The 13358-nt window shown below is 39.0% G+C and overlaps 2 protein-coding genes across 2 annotated transcripts in view; both read right to left on the reverse strand.

Moving 5' to 3' along the window:
- Window positions 1-10176, reverse strand: LOC136253204 (fibrocystin-L-like). Its single transcript, XM_066045833.1, has one exon. The coding sequence runs from the start codon at window positions 10113-10115 to the stop codon at window positions 165-167; it is 9951 nt and encodes a 3316-aa protein (XP_065901905.1). The 5' UTR covers window positions 10116-10176; the 3' UTR covers window positions 1-164.
- LOC136253577 (fibrocystin-L-like) overlaps window positions 10132-13358 on the reverse strand; it is a 21519-nt gene continuing 18292 nt past the window's right edge. Inside the window, exons 21-22 of the mRNA XM_066046243.1 lie at window positions 10310-10700; window positions 10132-10139 (exon numbers count right to left, since the gene is read on the reverse strand). Of these exons, the coding sequence (XP_065902315.1) occupies window positions 10132-10139; window positions 10310-10700 (399 nt within the window). The remainder of the gene's footprint in view (window positions 10140-10309; window positions 10701-13358) is intronic.

Genomic DNA, 13358 nt, shown 5'->3' on the forward strand with positions numbered 1-13358 from the left:
TGCATGAAAGCTTTTTATCTGGAACATTTTCTTCTGCACATGTGCAGTATAGCTACAAAATGTGGTGTGTTACAAATAGATACATAGTACTTTATTTAACTTAACAAAAGTGCTGTATTCTTAAAGTAATGAATACTATATAAAAGTGTGTACATGTTAATGATCTAGTCATCTTCATTAGCAAGTGGCCCCAGTTTATCATCAACCAAAGCCTCATTGTAGTATTCCTGCTCTGGTCTTTCATTGAAACTCATCATGGAAGATCTAGTTATATATTCATTTTCTTCAGTATGACCAGATGATGCTTGCCAATTAATTTGTCGTATCTCATACTTATTTGTGTTGTCATGAGGTTCTTTGCTAGCTGTAACATGGATCTTCGACACTTTGGAATTCTGTCTCTTGTAGCATCGATAACAAATAAATATCAACAGACAAACAAGCAGTAGTAGAATTACCCCACCAGCTGCAGCAATTATAATAATCAGTTCTGTACTAAGTCCATCATCATCGGATCCATCTGTTTCACTTACAAATTGGGCTGTTTTATTGATAGCGATATAGGTTTGTCCATTGTATTCAATTTCAATATCTGCACTGGTAAATGTGCTTATGGCATTTGTTACATCTTGTCTGTTCTCTGATTGAACATAGAAATTAACCACAATACTGCCCCTAGCTACTGAAATATTATAGATTGTGACATCTGAGAGAATATTAGAGAGATCACTTTCAACAGAAGTAATGAATAAAGTTGCATCATTACCAACTACAGTGTCAAAGTCAGCATCTAGTACAAAGCCCATTCTTGCTGAAGGAAACACTGTGATTTTAATGCTGTACTCTGCTCCACTGACACTGATGTCAGAGTCTGGATTAGTAAAGGCAGTAAACTCCATGATGTACTTCCCAGGGTTTCTTATCAACACATCACTAAATGAAGCAGTAGCATCATTACTGTTAAATTCAGCAGTCCATTCCAGACCAGTTGATGATCCACTGGCAGTCTTCAGCTCTAATTTGGCAAACCATCTTCTACCTCTCCATCCAAGATTAGTAACCTTTTCCAAAATTCCTTTATCTAACAGTTCTACGATGGGATATGGTGATAATTCTAATGCAGTGCTACCAGTTTGAGAACCCTGAAAGATGTTAATTACCATTTCTCTTTCAGAAACATCAAAAGGAACAGTTTGTGCCATAAATCCTACTGGTGGATCAGTAATTGTGAATGCAAGAACATAACCAAAGCCTGGATGACTGATGGAAACATAAGTAAGATCGGCATATCCTCCAGTAAAGATGACCTGCATGCTAGGCACCAATTGAACACTGCTCTGACCAGTGCTAGTTACACTTATAGATGCCACCCATGGATCACCTATTCCAAGGTTAGTAACTACTTCTCCATTATTGTCATACACAGCAAGGATTGGAGTAGGAGTCAGCGACAATCCCTCAATGCCATTTACTGGCTGAGATAGTAATCGTAGCTCACTTGGAATAGCCAGTGTAATAGGACCAGTGTCATCCGATTCTGAAGCATTTTGTCTGTCTCCAAAGGTTAGTGTACCATTCTCAACTTCTCCTGGTTGTGGACCACCTGTATCTGGTGTTGCCCGTACGCCACCGGTGGGATCTACTGGTGGTGCCACTGGTGGCTGTACATCAGCAGATAAAATAGATACATTGAGCATTTTCTCCAGCTGACCAGTTTGAATAACCTCAGCTACCATACTAGTGACATTTTCAAGAGAATCAAAATCTAGAGCATTTGGATCAGTGGTGGTAGTTTCATTAGTTGCTGTACCGTTTTCATTATCAATAGAAGTTTCAGGTGGATTACCAATCTCTATTTCCACAGAAGTACCTTCTACTTGTCGCTTGCGGTTGCTAGCTTCTGAGATAACATTCACCACCCTGATTCTGCTCTCATCAATACCAAGCAATGTTGCAAGATTGGAAATCAAGTTCATTTCAAAAAATTCATCAACGGTAACAGGGGGAAGATTAATTGCCAACTGGATTACAGGAGCTGTTCTTACAGTGATGGGTGTATTGCCACGAAGGATAAAGTACAATCGTTTTACAGATCTCTCATAAAAGTTGGATCCTGCTAGATCATCAAGTGTAGGAAGAAACTGATCAAATGGTAAACTGGGATCTCTTGATTTGTATATAAGCTCTCCATTGCCATCAACTTCAACATTAGTTGGATTAACATAAGTGTCTCCATAGTAAACATCCAATCTTTGTGGATTGGTATACAAAAAGGCAATTCTGATGGTATCATTCTCTTCAGCATACAATAAATGAAATCTCATGTTTTGTGGGTTTGTACTGGATAGAGCTATTTCATAGTCTAATCCTGGAGCAATAAGGCCATAAAATGTTGAGATCCTTTCTTGACAAGTGTAGCCACCACACCATCCATGATCTTGTGGTCCATTTAGTAAGTCAATATAGCCATTAGCTGCTAATGCAAATGGTGACAACCTTCGCACTTCTGTGTCTTCATCTAAACTTTCAAAGATAAACATTAGATGGTCTAGACCACTACATGAATATGCATTCCACTGTGACATCCACGTGCAGCTAGACTCAGATCTATTACCTCTTACAATTCCTTTCAGTGGAAACAGATCATCTGGTTGAATCGGTAAGCCATTGCTTGGATCAGCAGTTAATACTCTTGGTATACGGTAATTTCCAAGACCTCTTCTAGAATCTCCATCCCATTCAAACTCTGCTTGTGAAATAATTGTCCCATCAGGACCAGAATTCAACAGTGACCCATCCATATCCTTTATAAGAATATGTTTCTGTGCATCACAGTCCAGGTCAACACAGTCGGAAGGATTTACACTACCAAGATTAGGAATGTGATTACGGTAAAGTGAGTCACTATCTACATTAATCAGTTTTGTATTGCATACATAAGTGGGATGTTGGCAATCCTCACTTATGGGATTGCTCACAAAGGCAGTATCACGTACAGAGCCCCTTACACCAAAGTTTATAAAACTTACTCCGTCTAAGGTAGTTAAGCCACTAATGGCTGGGTATGAGGTAATTGAAGGCCATGAAGACTTGGGGAAATGTCCTGGACCAGACAAGAAGCTTGAAAGTATTAGTCCTATATGACCTCCACCAGGTGCTAGCATGGGAGAGAATGATTTAGGATGAGACATTACTTCTGGAATAATGTTATCATCTTCCATTGTTAAGTATGGACTAGCACCAACAATGATGGTGTTATTAATTCTCACTTGCTTAGTTGATTCCTGATGTGTTAGAGAACTTGGAGAATACACATTTAAGAAAATGGCAGCCTTATTATCAATTAAGACATTGTTTTGCATGTAAACTCCTGATCGGCTGTATGTGAATATTCCATAGTGATAACAACTGTAAATGGTGAAGTGACTTAGCTGTAAGCATTGGGGCAGCCCATCAGAATATGGAACATGTATTCCATGTAATGTGGAATGGGCAACATTTCCTTCCCATCGAGGAGTACCATTAGCTACAGGAGAATCACATGGCTCACCATCAACATGGAAACCAACTTTCCCACCACCTGCAGCTGCATTTCCAATTAGGACTAAGTTAGTAGTACCAATGAGCTCAAAATTAGGAGTCCATTCAATATTCTGAGAATCATCAATGCCACGATATGTTCCAGGAAATAAGGCTACAGTTGCCATTGTCTTTTCCAGTGTATGGCCTGATCCTTGTAAAATCACTGAAGGACCAACAGTACTATGAATGACATTATCAGAGATCAATACATTGTCTGATCCAAACACACCAATGCCAGAGTTGTAGCCATCATGAACACTGCTTCTTCTAATGTATGTGATTTCAGCATCAGCTGCACTAGTTCTAGTGTTGAGTATGGCAAATGAATAACGTGGATCAGATGAGTCTGAGTGTCCTTCCTGTCCACAATTAATGATCTCTACACCATCTATCTGAGCACTTCCAACATTTCTTACTGAGAAAGCATTTGTATAGGAACCAATGAGTATTCTGCATCCAAATGCTTGGTTATCAGTTGTGACAAAATCTCCACTTCGTATTTTGATATTTCTTGTCAAGAGACCTACTTCAGCTCTCTGTATGAACGTGTGATCATCTATTGTTGTCTCTTCACCAAGATGTTTATACTGTAGGCTACTACTGAGTGTTATAGTGTTGCCCGATATAGCAAGAATTTGAAATTTTTCTGTGTGTAACATTTCATAAGAAGTTGATGCTATTACTATCTCTTCTCCTACTCTCCAGTCTGGAGTGTCAACTACTTCTATAGTGTTAGAGCCTGGAAGTACTGTCTGTGCTAAATGTGTCCAAATGACAAGTCTTTCTTGACCATGGAGAATCAATTGGCCAAACACTCCAATAGCCTTTGCTCCAAGGATGGGCCCAGTGGATGGTAGAATGAATTCTAATGAGGTTTGAGTTCCATGTAAAATAAAAGTGGCCATATTTTGGAATGGACGTGTTGGCCAGCCAGCAACTAATCTTCCTCCATCAATCAGTATATTATCTGCTTCAATTGTATGATTGAGTGAGTCTAGCAGTTCCAGTCCACCACATATTGTAATATTTTTGAGCCTCGGAATTATTATGTCAACTATAACATACAGTGTACAGTTAATGTGAACACTATCACCTTCTTGAGGGAGCTGTCCTCCTTCCCAGATTGAAACATTTGACCAGTTATGTGTAACAGCGGGAACACCAGGAGGAAGAGTTGGTGGTGGAGTTGGTGGAATGCAATTTTCGTAAAAGCAGCGGAATGTTCTGAAGGTAATAGTAAACTGAGCTCTACCAGGTCGACCTTTTACCAAATAAGTCAGAACATTAGATTCATCAATGTACCAATCTCCTGTACTGTGCATAGAAGGATCTGGCTTTGCATCAGTTGCGTTTTGTTCAACTCCATTAAAGACAACCCCATCCACTTGCTGTGAGTAATTGCGGCTAATCCAAAAGTACTCATTTTCTTCTAATCCAGAAATGATCATGTTGTAGGAAATATTTGCCAATTGTCCACCATCATCCCATTTTATAACATACTCATGTCCCTTAGGAATTATAGCCATGTAACCAGATGGACCTGTAAGCCTTGTTATCACATAGTCTAAATCAGTAGTTCCATATTCATTAGTCAGAAATATTGTCCTGGTTGATATAGATGATGGTGTCACACTGTTTAAGGCTATTCTTACAAAATCAACTGTGGCATCACAAACACTGCTGTTGATTTCTGAGTTGCTGCTGGCCTCATTTAGAGTACAACTATCATGTGGAAGTACACCACTATAAGGGACTAGTGAACCATTAATAATACCAAGCAAAGAGCCATCTAAATCTCTATGTACATGTTCATAGTTCCACTGCCATCCTGAAAGATTTGGAGAATCTATGTATGTAATTTTTTCATATCTTGTTAGATAACCACCTTGAAAGACTCTACAGTGTGAACATGCCAGAATAGCTGAACAGCCTTGTCTATCAAAATTGACAAAAGTTACATTTGAGACTGTTAAATAGTATGAACGTGGTGCCCTGAAACCGGACACAGTACAGAAATCAGGATCATCTGAGTTTAGGTCACTGTGGCCAACAATGAGTACATCTTTAACTAGTGGTCCTCTCTCACCCCATTCTCCGGTATTGTCTGTTATTTCCACACCAGCAAGTTCATTGTCTAACATTGTGGAATTGCGCACTTGTAATGCTCCGACTTTCTCATGGAATTCAACTCCTCGGTTGTTCTTCCATGCTAACAATCTGTTAAAGATGGCAGGTTGGTCTGCCCCACCATTGCATGCACCATTTACTTTAGGGAAGTACGTTTGAAACACCCACAAACCATACCAGCCCATTGAGTGTGCACTGTTATCATCAAATTCCCCTAGAGGGACATTTTGTGGGCATATTGTATCAGTGAATGATGGACCACTAGGATGCCTCTCTAATCGATACCAGAAACCGAAATGGCTACCACCAGCAGCTGCATTTCTTCTTACAGTATTGTTTGGGTTGACAACCCAGAAAGTAGCAGGTGTTACATCAACATTAAGTAAACTACTGGAACCTCTCACAAACACACCAAGGTTATCTTGAATGATCGTACCAACCTCTACTCCATCTTCTAAAAAGTAAGCATGTCCCATTACATTGTAAGCAACATTCTTTTCAACCAACAAATTGTTGACAGCATGGATGGTAACAGCTCTGTTGAAAGTGTGGTGGATACCACATCCCCTCACGTATGATCCAGTAACATCTCCATTGAGATGGAAATGTATTGGATATCGACCAAGTCTGAATGCTTGTCCAGCATGAGTTACCTCAACATATTCAATTCTTCCAGTTATTAAATGTTGATCCATCACTGGTGCATGTAACATGATTTGGCCTCCAAACTGGTCACTTCCTGTTTCTTCTCCAAACCGTCCTTGGAAACAGGTCTGCACATCAAATTGACCAGGCCTGAACTCTTCTGGACATGCTGGTATTGTAGTTACCCATTCTTCAATCCTGTTACCTCTGAAAACGACATTTCTGGTCAAGTAACCTACTTCAGCACTAGTGTCAATGTACTGTCCAGCTATTGTTTGTTTAACTGACAAGTGTTGGTATTTCAATGGAGGATCAATACTTAACATAGTCCTTGACCCATCAATAGCAGTGATTTTCACTTCTTCATTTTCTCTTTGACTATAGCTAGTTGATGCTATGACAATCTTTCCACCAACTTCCCATGGTACAGCTTCTTGTAAAGTAATCATCGTATCTCCAGGATTTGCAGTAACGTCAAGTTTAGTCCATGTTACATCAAGTGGAATTCCATGCAGGTCCAGTGTTCCATGACGAACAGCTAATGTCTTAGCACCATATATTGGTAACTCAGTGGACAAAACATGACCATAAAGGACTATTTCTGCTTTATGGGTAAAAGGTTCATCTTCTGTTCCCACTTGTAAAGCTCCATTGTCTGTGATTAGAACAAACTGAGTATGCAAACTGACATCTTGAGTATCAAGGAACATCACAGTTCCTCCTTGAATGAGAAGAAATGACAAGACAGGAGTATGTACATCAAGTGCTAAAGTCTGTCCTCTCGGCACAACTACAAAATCACCTTCCACTGGAGGTGATTCCCCTCCCCAAGTGTATGTAGAACTCCACAAATCCACATAGAAAAATGTTAGTCCTCCAGATTCAGCAAAGTTTCCTTCAATATCAACTAGTACTTCAGCCTTGACAGTTCTGCCAATGGCACCAGTTTGGCAGGTAATGGTTGTGTCATTCATGGAAATTAAGGAACATTCTACCCCACTAATAGTGACTTTACAGCTAGATGAAAATCCACTGCCTGTTATTGTTAAAGTAGTTCCTCCAGCTGTTCCTCCCATTAGTGGATAGATGCTGGTCACTTGTGGTGTCAAGTTGTTCATGTAGGTATACCCATCTTGTATTACATAACTAGTTCCCATAGTGGTCACGATAACATCACAGACTATATCTGATCCAGGGTAGGTATAACTTGGTACTTCACAATTTAACATGGTTAAACTAGGAGGATCATTAGTAGGAGTACAGGATTGATTGCAGATGGTGACAAAAGTGGAAGCTGGTTCAAATCCCACACCGAAAATAGTAAGAGTATTTTTGCCAGCAAAACTTCCTTGCATTGGTGACACTGTGGAGACCCTTAGCATATACACAAAGTCAACATCTCCCACAGCAAATCCTATGTCAGTTACCAAGACATTAACCTTATAAGATCCAGTAAGTGCTGGTCCCAAGGTGCAATTAATCTCTGTTGTAGATGCATCAAAGATAGCACATTCAGCACCTCCAATAGTGACCACATTATCTGAAGAAATAGTAGCAAACAAATCTCCAGTAATAGTTACATTGTCTCCATCTTGACCTGATGTAGGACTGATGGAAGTGATTTGTGGAGAGTTACCCTGTGTACTGTAATTGTATGTAGCAGTAGGAAAGACCACATCATTGACAGTAATTGTTACAGTGTTATATCTGTCTCGTCTTGAAGGAGCAATACAGTAAACCACAGAGTAATTACTATACACAACTCGACAATCTCGTTCACCAATGAACACAGTAACATTTGATGGCTCACTGGAAAATCCACTACCCATGATTACTATGGTATTACCACCCTCAACACTACCAGTGGATGGATCAAGTGATGTCAGTTGAGCCACACTTGTTACTCTAGGAGATGTAGTGAACATGGCTTCACCAGAAGACGTGGTAACTCTTAAAGTGTAAACTCCAGCTGGAATAGGATAAAGTGTACAAATGATAGACAAGTTAGATATTTCTATCATATCACAAGGGTAGTATCCAACTGTCACATTATATGGTGAAAGAGGCAAGAAATTATCAAATGTTAGTGTTAAATTGATGGGAGTATCACCATAAAATCTTGCTGGGTCTACTGAGGAGATAGTTGGTGTGGCTGACAAGTTGTAACTGAAGTAACACGAGGATAGTCTACACTTAGCTTCTAACCCATTAGTAGTTGCCACTAACTCAGCCTGAAATTCATCTTGTGAACCTGAAAATGCTGGAATTGTGCAGATAATGTTGTTGTAGTCAAATGACAGTATATCACATTCATTGTCATTTATGTCCACTGTTGTGGTATTGAGAAATCCTGAGCCTGTGATTGAAAGTTTTTGGCCACCTTGAATAGATCCAGCTTTGGGAGTGTAGTCATCAATGAATGCACAAAAAGTGATTGTCTTATCAGTTTCATTATTTATTGCAATAAGAGCATACCCACAACCGAACACTGAGACCTCAACTGACAGTGGTTCATTGATAGGCACAGTAGCAGCATCTTCTATAATACAGTTGATTGAGAAGAATGTCACATCAACTATAGTACAGTCATAATCTCCTATCTTCACTGTGTTGAGTTCTGGAACATCTGAAAATCCTTTCCCAGTGATGGTGATTGTATCTTGTATGGTAGCATATAGAGGGGCTATGGCAGTAACTATTGGAGTGGCACAAGTAAGGTATGCAAATGTAACAACTTCAGGAAATGATGCTCCTTCACAAGGTGGTGATCCTGATCCTGACGATACTGACCTTTCATCTCGATCATCCATGATGTAATGTTCTGCATAATAATCTCCGATCATTACTGTTACTGGGAAGGTAAGCTCAGTTACTTCTTCAACAATGATTTCACCTCTAAGTTGTGTGAAACCATCAAAATTGCTGGCATAGAAATATACACCAGACTTTGAAAAAGTATATGCAAAACTTCCATCTTTCATACGACTAGTTCTGAATCCTTGACCATCATAGACACTGGAGCCACTGGCAACCTGGAATAGGTCAAGAGAAATTCCACCACTCCATGTCCACTCGACAGTATCTCCTGCTTGTAGTACAACAACTGATGGGTCCCAGACTAAAGTGGAATTTATCACTGCAACTTGTACAGTAACAGTCTTGGAAGTACTGCCAGTAATACACTCTATGCTAGTTGTGTTAGCAGCAGTAACATTACATGGAATGTCACCGATTGTGACATTAATTTCAGATAATTCGGTAGTAAAACCATCTCCATTTATGGCGATTAATGTGCATCCAAGAAGTGAGCCAACTGCAGGGTATACTGCATAAACTTGAAGCTGATAAGATACAGGAGGATATAAGAATTCTGAACCATTAGCAACAGCAGCTTCTTGAACTGCAAAACCGATTCCATGAACAAGCGCAAAAACTGGATAAGTATTTGGTTCATGTGGTGGTGCTATGCAATTAATAGCAAGATTGCTGTATGCCACTACCTCACAATCCATTCCATTTATTACGACACTAACATCTGATTCATTCACCCATTCAGATCCGGCACCAGATTCCAAACCAGCAAATCCTGATCCACTTATAGTGATGGTAGTCTCTGTATGTACAGGTAGTTGATAAGGTGTAATACCAGTTATTACAGGAGTAGCTGTAGTTGAATACTCAAAGCCATTTTCAATGACAGCTATTGTGCCATTCACATTAATAGTAATATTAACCAAACCTTCTGGATGAGGACCACTCATGCAAGTAACATGTGTATTATTTGACTTGACAATGACACAGATGATGTCATCAAGCCAGATAGCAAAGTCATAATAGTGATGATGATGATGATAATAATAAAAGCAAGGTGCATCTGAATCATTGAAATGGCTGATAGTAAATTCACAAAATAGTTCAGTAAAATTTCGTTCATCCACATCAGGAAATCCCTCACCTTGTATAGTGACTAGTGTACCTCCTCCTATACTACCACTATCATAGTCATACACACCATCAATAGTTAAGGTGTACTCAAATGTAACATTACTCATTGCAAGACCTTTAGACTCAATCATGACATATACATCATATGTACCAACTGTGTTTGCACCAGCCATGCATGAAATAAAACTATCATCAGCTTCCAGTATGTAACAAGGAGCATCACCTATTGTCACACTTGTGACATTTGGAGTAAAATCACTACCAGTAATATTAACAATAGTTCCAGATTGACCAATGGTTGGAACAATGAAATCTACAGTTGGGGTCATGTTGGCAGAGAAAATGAAACTACAGTTATCATTTTTACAAGATGATGGGATTCTGTTGATTATCACCTCAACCTGTGGAATAAACCACAGAGAATAATTATACACCACAACATGGCGTATTCATTAACTACTAACTTTTAGGATTTCATAGACTAAAAGCCTATAAATATGTGTACATAACTATATGTTGGAAAGTTCTCTTTGGCTTTTATATAGTTACAGCAAGTACACAAAAAAATGGAATTTTCAACTAGAGTATGGACCATAGCACATCGATAAAAAGTACGGAAACAAGTTGGAGTAGTCCATGATGTTAAATCACAGTCAAACAATAAGAAGTGTTATATTCCTACTATGTGCCATAACGGAAATGCACAGTAGGAATACAACACTTTTTATTGATTTAATATAATGTGGACTACTCCAGCTTGTTTCCGTACTTTTTATCAATGTGCTATAGTCCCTACTCTAGTTGAAAATTCCAAATTTTTTGTGTACTTGTTTGCTAACTTTTTGTAAATAATAAATTATTATGACTGGTGAACCCAAGCATACCGCATCTGAAATGGCGCCGCGCTCCAGCTATATCAACTATTGTCAAGTATCCATTATGCTTCATTGTTGGCTATGTTCAACCTGTTACACAGAATTTCGAATCAAGAACTGTTTGAAAGGCACCTTTTCAATCCCCGCATACTGAAAGAAAGCAATGGTGCTGCGCACACCAGTTATATCAATTATTGTCTGATAAGTGAAGTATACATTTCGCTTCGTTGTCGGTTATGTTCAACCCGTTACACAGCAGTACAAATCTAGAACTGTTCGAAAAGCACCTCTGCAATCAAAATAGTCACTATGATAAATATGAACGATTTCTGTTATGAAAGGAAGCCATCACATGCTACTGCCAAATTGACACTTTTCACTGTCAGCAAAGATGTATGGGACGCAAAGGATGACACTGGTAAGTCCATGAAGAATGCATTGTATGTACTGCGGTATGCCAAAAGGTACCTCTCGGGCCAATGCAATGTAAAACAGTGAAAAAATCAAGCCTGTACAATTAGCCATTATCGAGTTACACTTGTCTGAAGACATCAGTCAATCAGTTACTCAGTCAGTTAGTAGAAAATTCTGTTAAATATATATATTTTTTAAATTCTGTAGCAACTTGTTGAAAGCATTTTGGGCTGATCTGAAAGTTTGTTTAGGCTTCGTTTTACCTAACCAATACTGCCTCATCATCATCAGGGAAAATCGAGGCTGGATTTTGGGGTGCTATTTCGTGGACCACGCCTACTCCTTTGTGGTCCCTACTATACAGTACTATTGTATTGTATGATTTGATCAATGCAAAAGTACTAAAAAAATCATGTCACTTGTGTCATTATTGTCACCAAAAGTAAATTAGCAAGTTTTAATACTTGAGTATTTCTTTTACTTTCTGTTGTAGCTAGAATAATAGCTTAATATGTTCAAGTGGTGACTGTTCTATCATAATATCATAACAACCTGAGGGTTACTGCTTTATTAAGGTATTTCAATCTTAATGTTTTTAGCATACCGGATCTCTTATATATACAGTATATAAAGTTACCCTGCACAAAAAAAATTCTGAAGGTGTGGTCATGATGTTATGGTTATGAATAGTAAAACTGGTGCTGTTAGTGATACAATCTACTCTCATGCAAAGAGCCATATTACGTGTGCGCTTCAAATAAATCTTTGCCATCTACAGCTATCACATAAAATATTATGTGTGACTGTAAGGAAAGTTCCAATACGAAATCCATTCATGTGTCAAATTAGTTCCTTACATGAAGAATATGACAATAAAAAGATGTGGAAATGAAAGGTTAAAGGCAAGACACAGGGAAAGCAAAATCATTGGAACTTCAAAGGGTATATGGTATGAGTAAGTGTACTATAGTTGTGTAAGGCGGAAGTTCTGCCATCTGTCATTTACCTTCTATATAGCTTTTTGACCGTTATCACAGGCAGGCAGACTGAACACCTAATTTCCATTATTAGTGCCTCTTTGAATTTACTAGATTAGATGTTAGCTACTTTAACAGTATTTTGGGAATGCCATTTTATTTTTGTGAGATCCTTACTATACAGTATTACTGTGCTGTATGATACACAAAACAGCAGACAATATAATAAAATCCTATATATGTGACTGAATTTGACAAAACCCGGCTTTGGCGCACAAAGCTTCGTTAGGAGATATGGCGATTTTAAGTAATCGTTGTGTAATAACTTCCCAGTGCCTACAGCTGTGCAAACAAAATTTGCACCAAGTATGCATCTATTTACTAACTATCACTGAGTGGGTGTATACATTTCTGATACCCAAAATTAGCCCTGTTTTGGGCAGCTTTTCTCGAGTGGGTGATAATATCACAGGTGGTAGTAATAGGGTGGGAGGGTGGGGGGTGGTGGGTGAGCTTAATATAGGGGTATAAAATGAAGCAAGAAGCTGATTGGAATCCAGAGGCCAAGTTTGGGCTCTCCATGGCCCTCCATGGCCCTCAAATCACTCCAAATTGACTGAGAACACTATTAGCGAGCTCTCTGTGAAGTCCCAGCTCACTACACACCATTATCACAAAGCCATGGCCATTCAATGGCACCAATCTCATGGCTTTGACAGGGTCGGAAGAAAGTTGCCATAGAAACCAGACTTGCCAGTCCTGAAGGAAGTACAGTGTGGAATATGATAGTGTA

Source organism: Dysidea avara, chromosome 4 (assembly GCF_963678975.1).
Source record: "Dysidea avara chromosome 4, odDysAvar1.4, whole genome shotgun sequence".
Lineage (NCBI taxonomy): Eukaryota > Metazoa > Porifera > Demospongiae > Dictyoceratida > Dysideidae > Dysidea > Dysidea avara.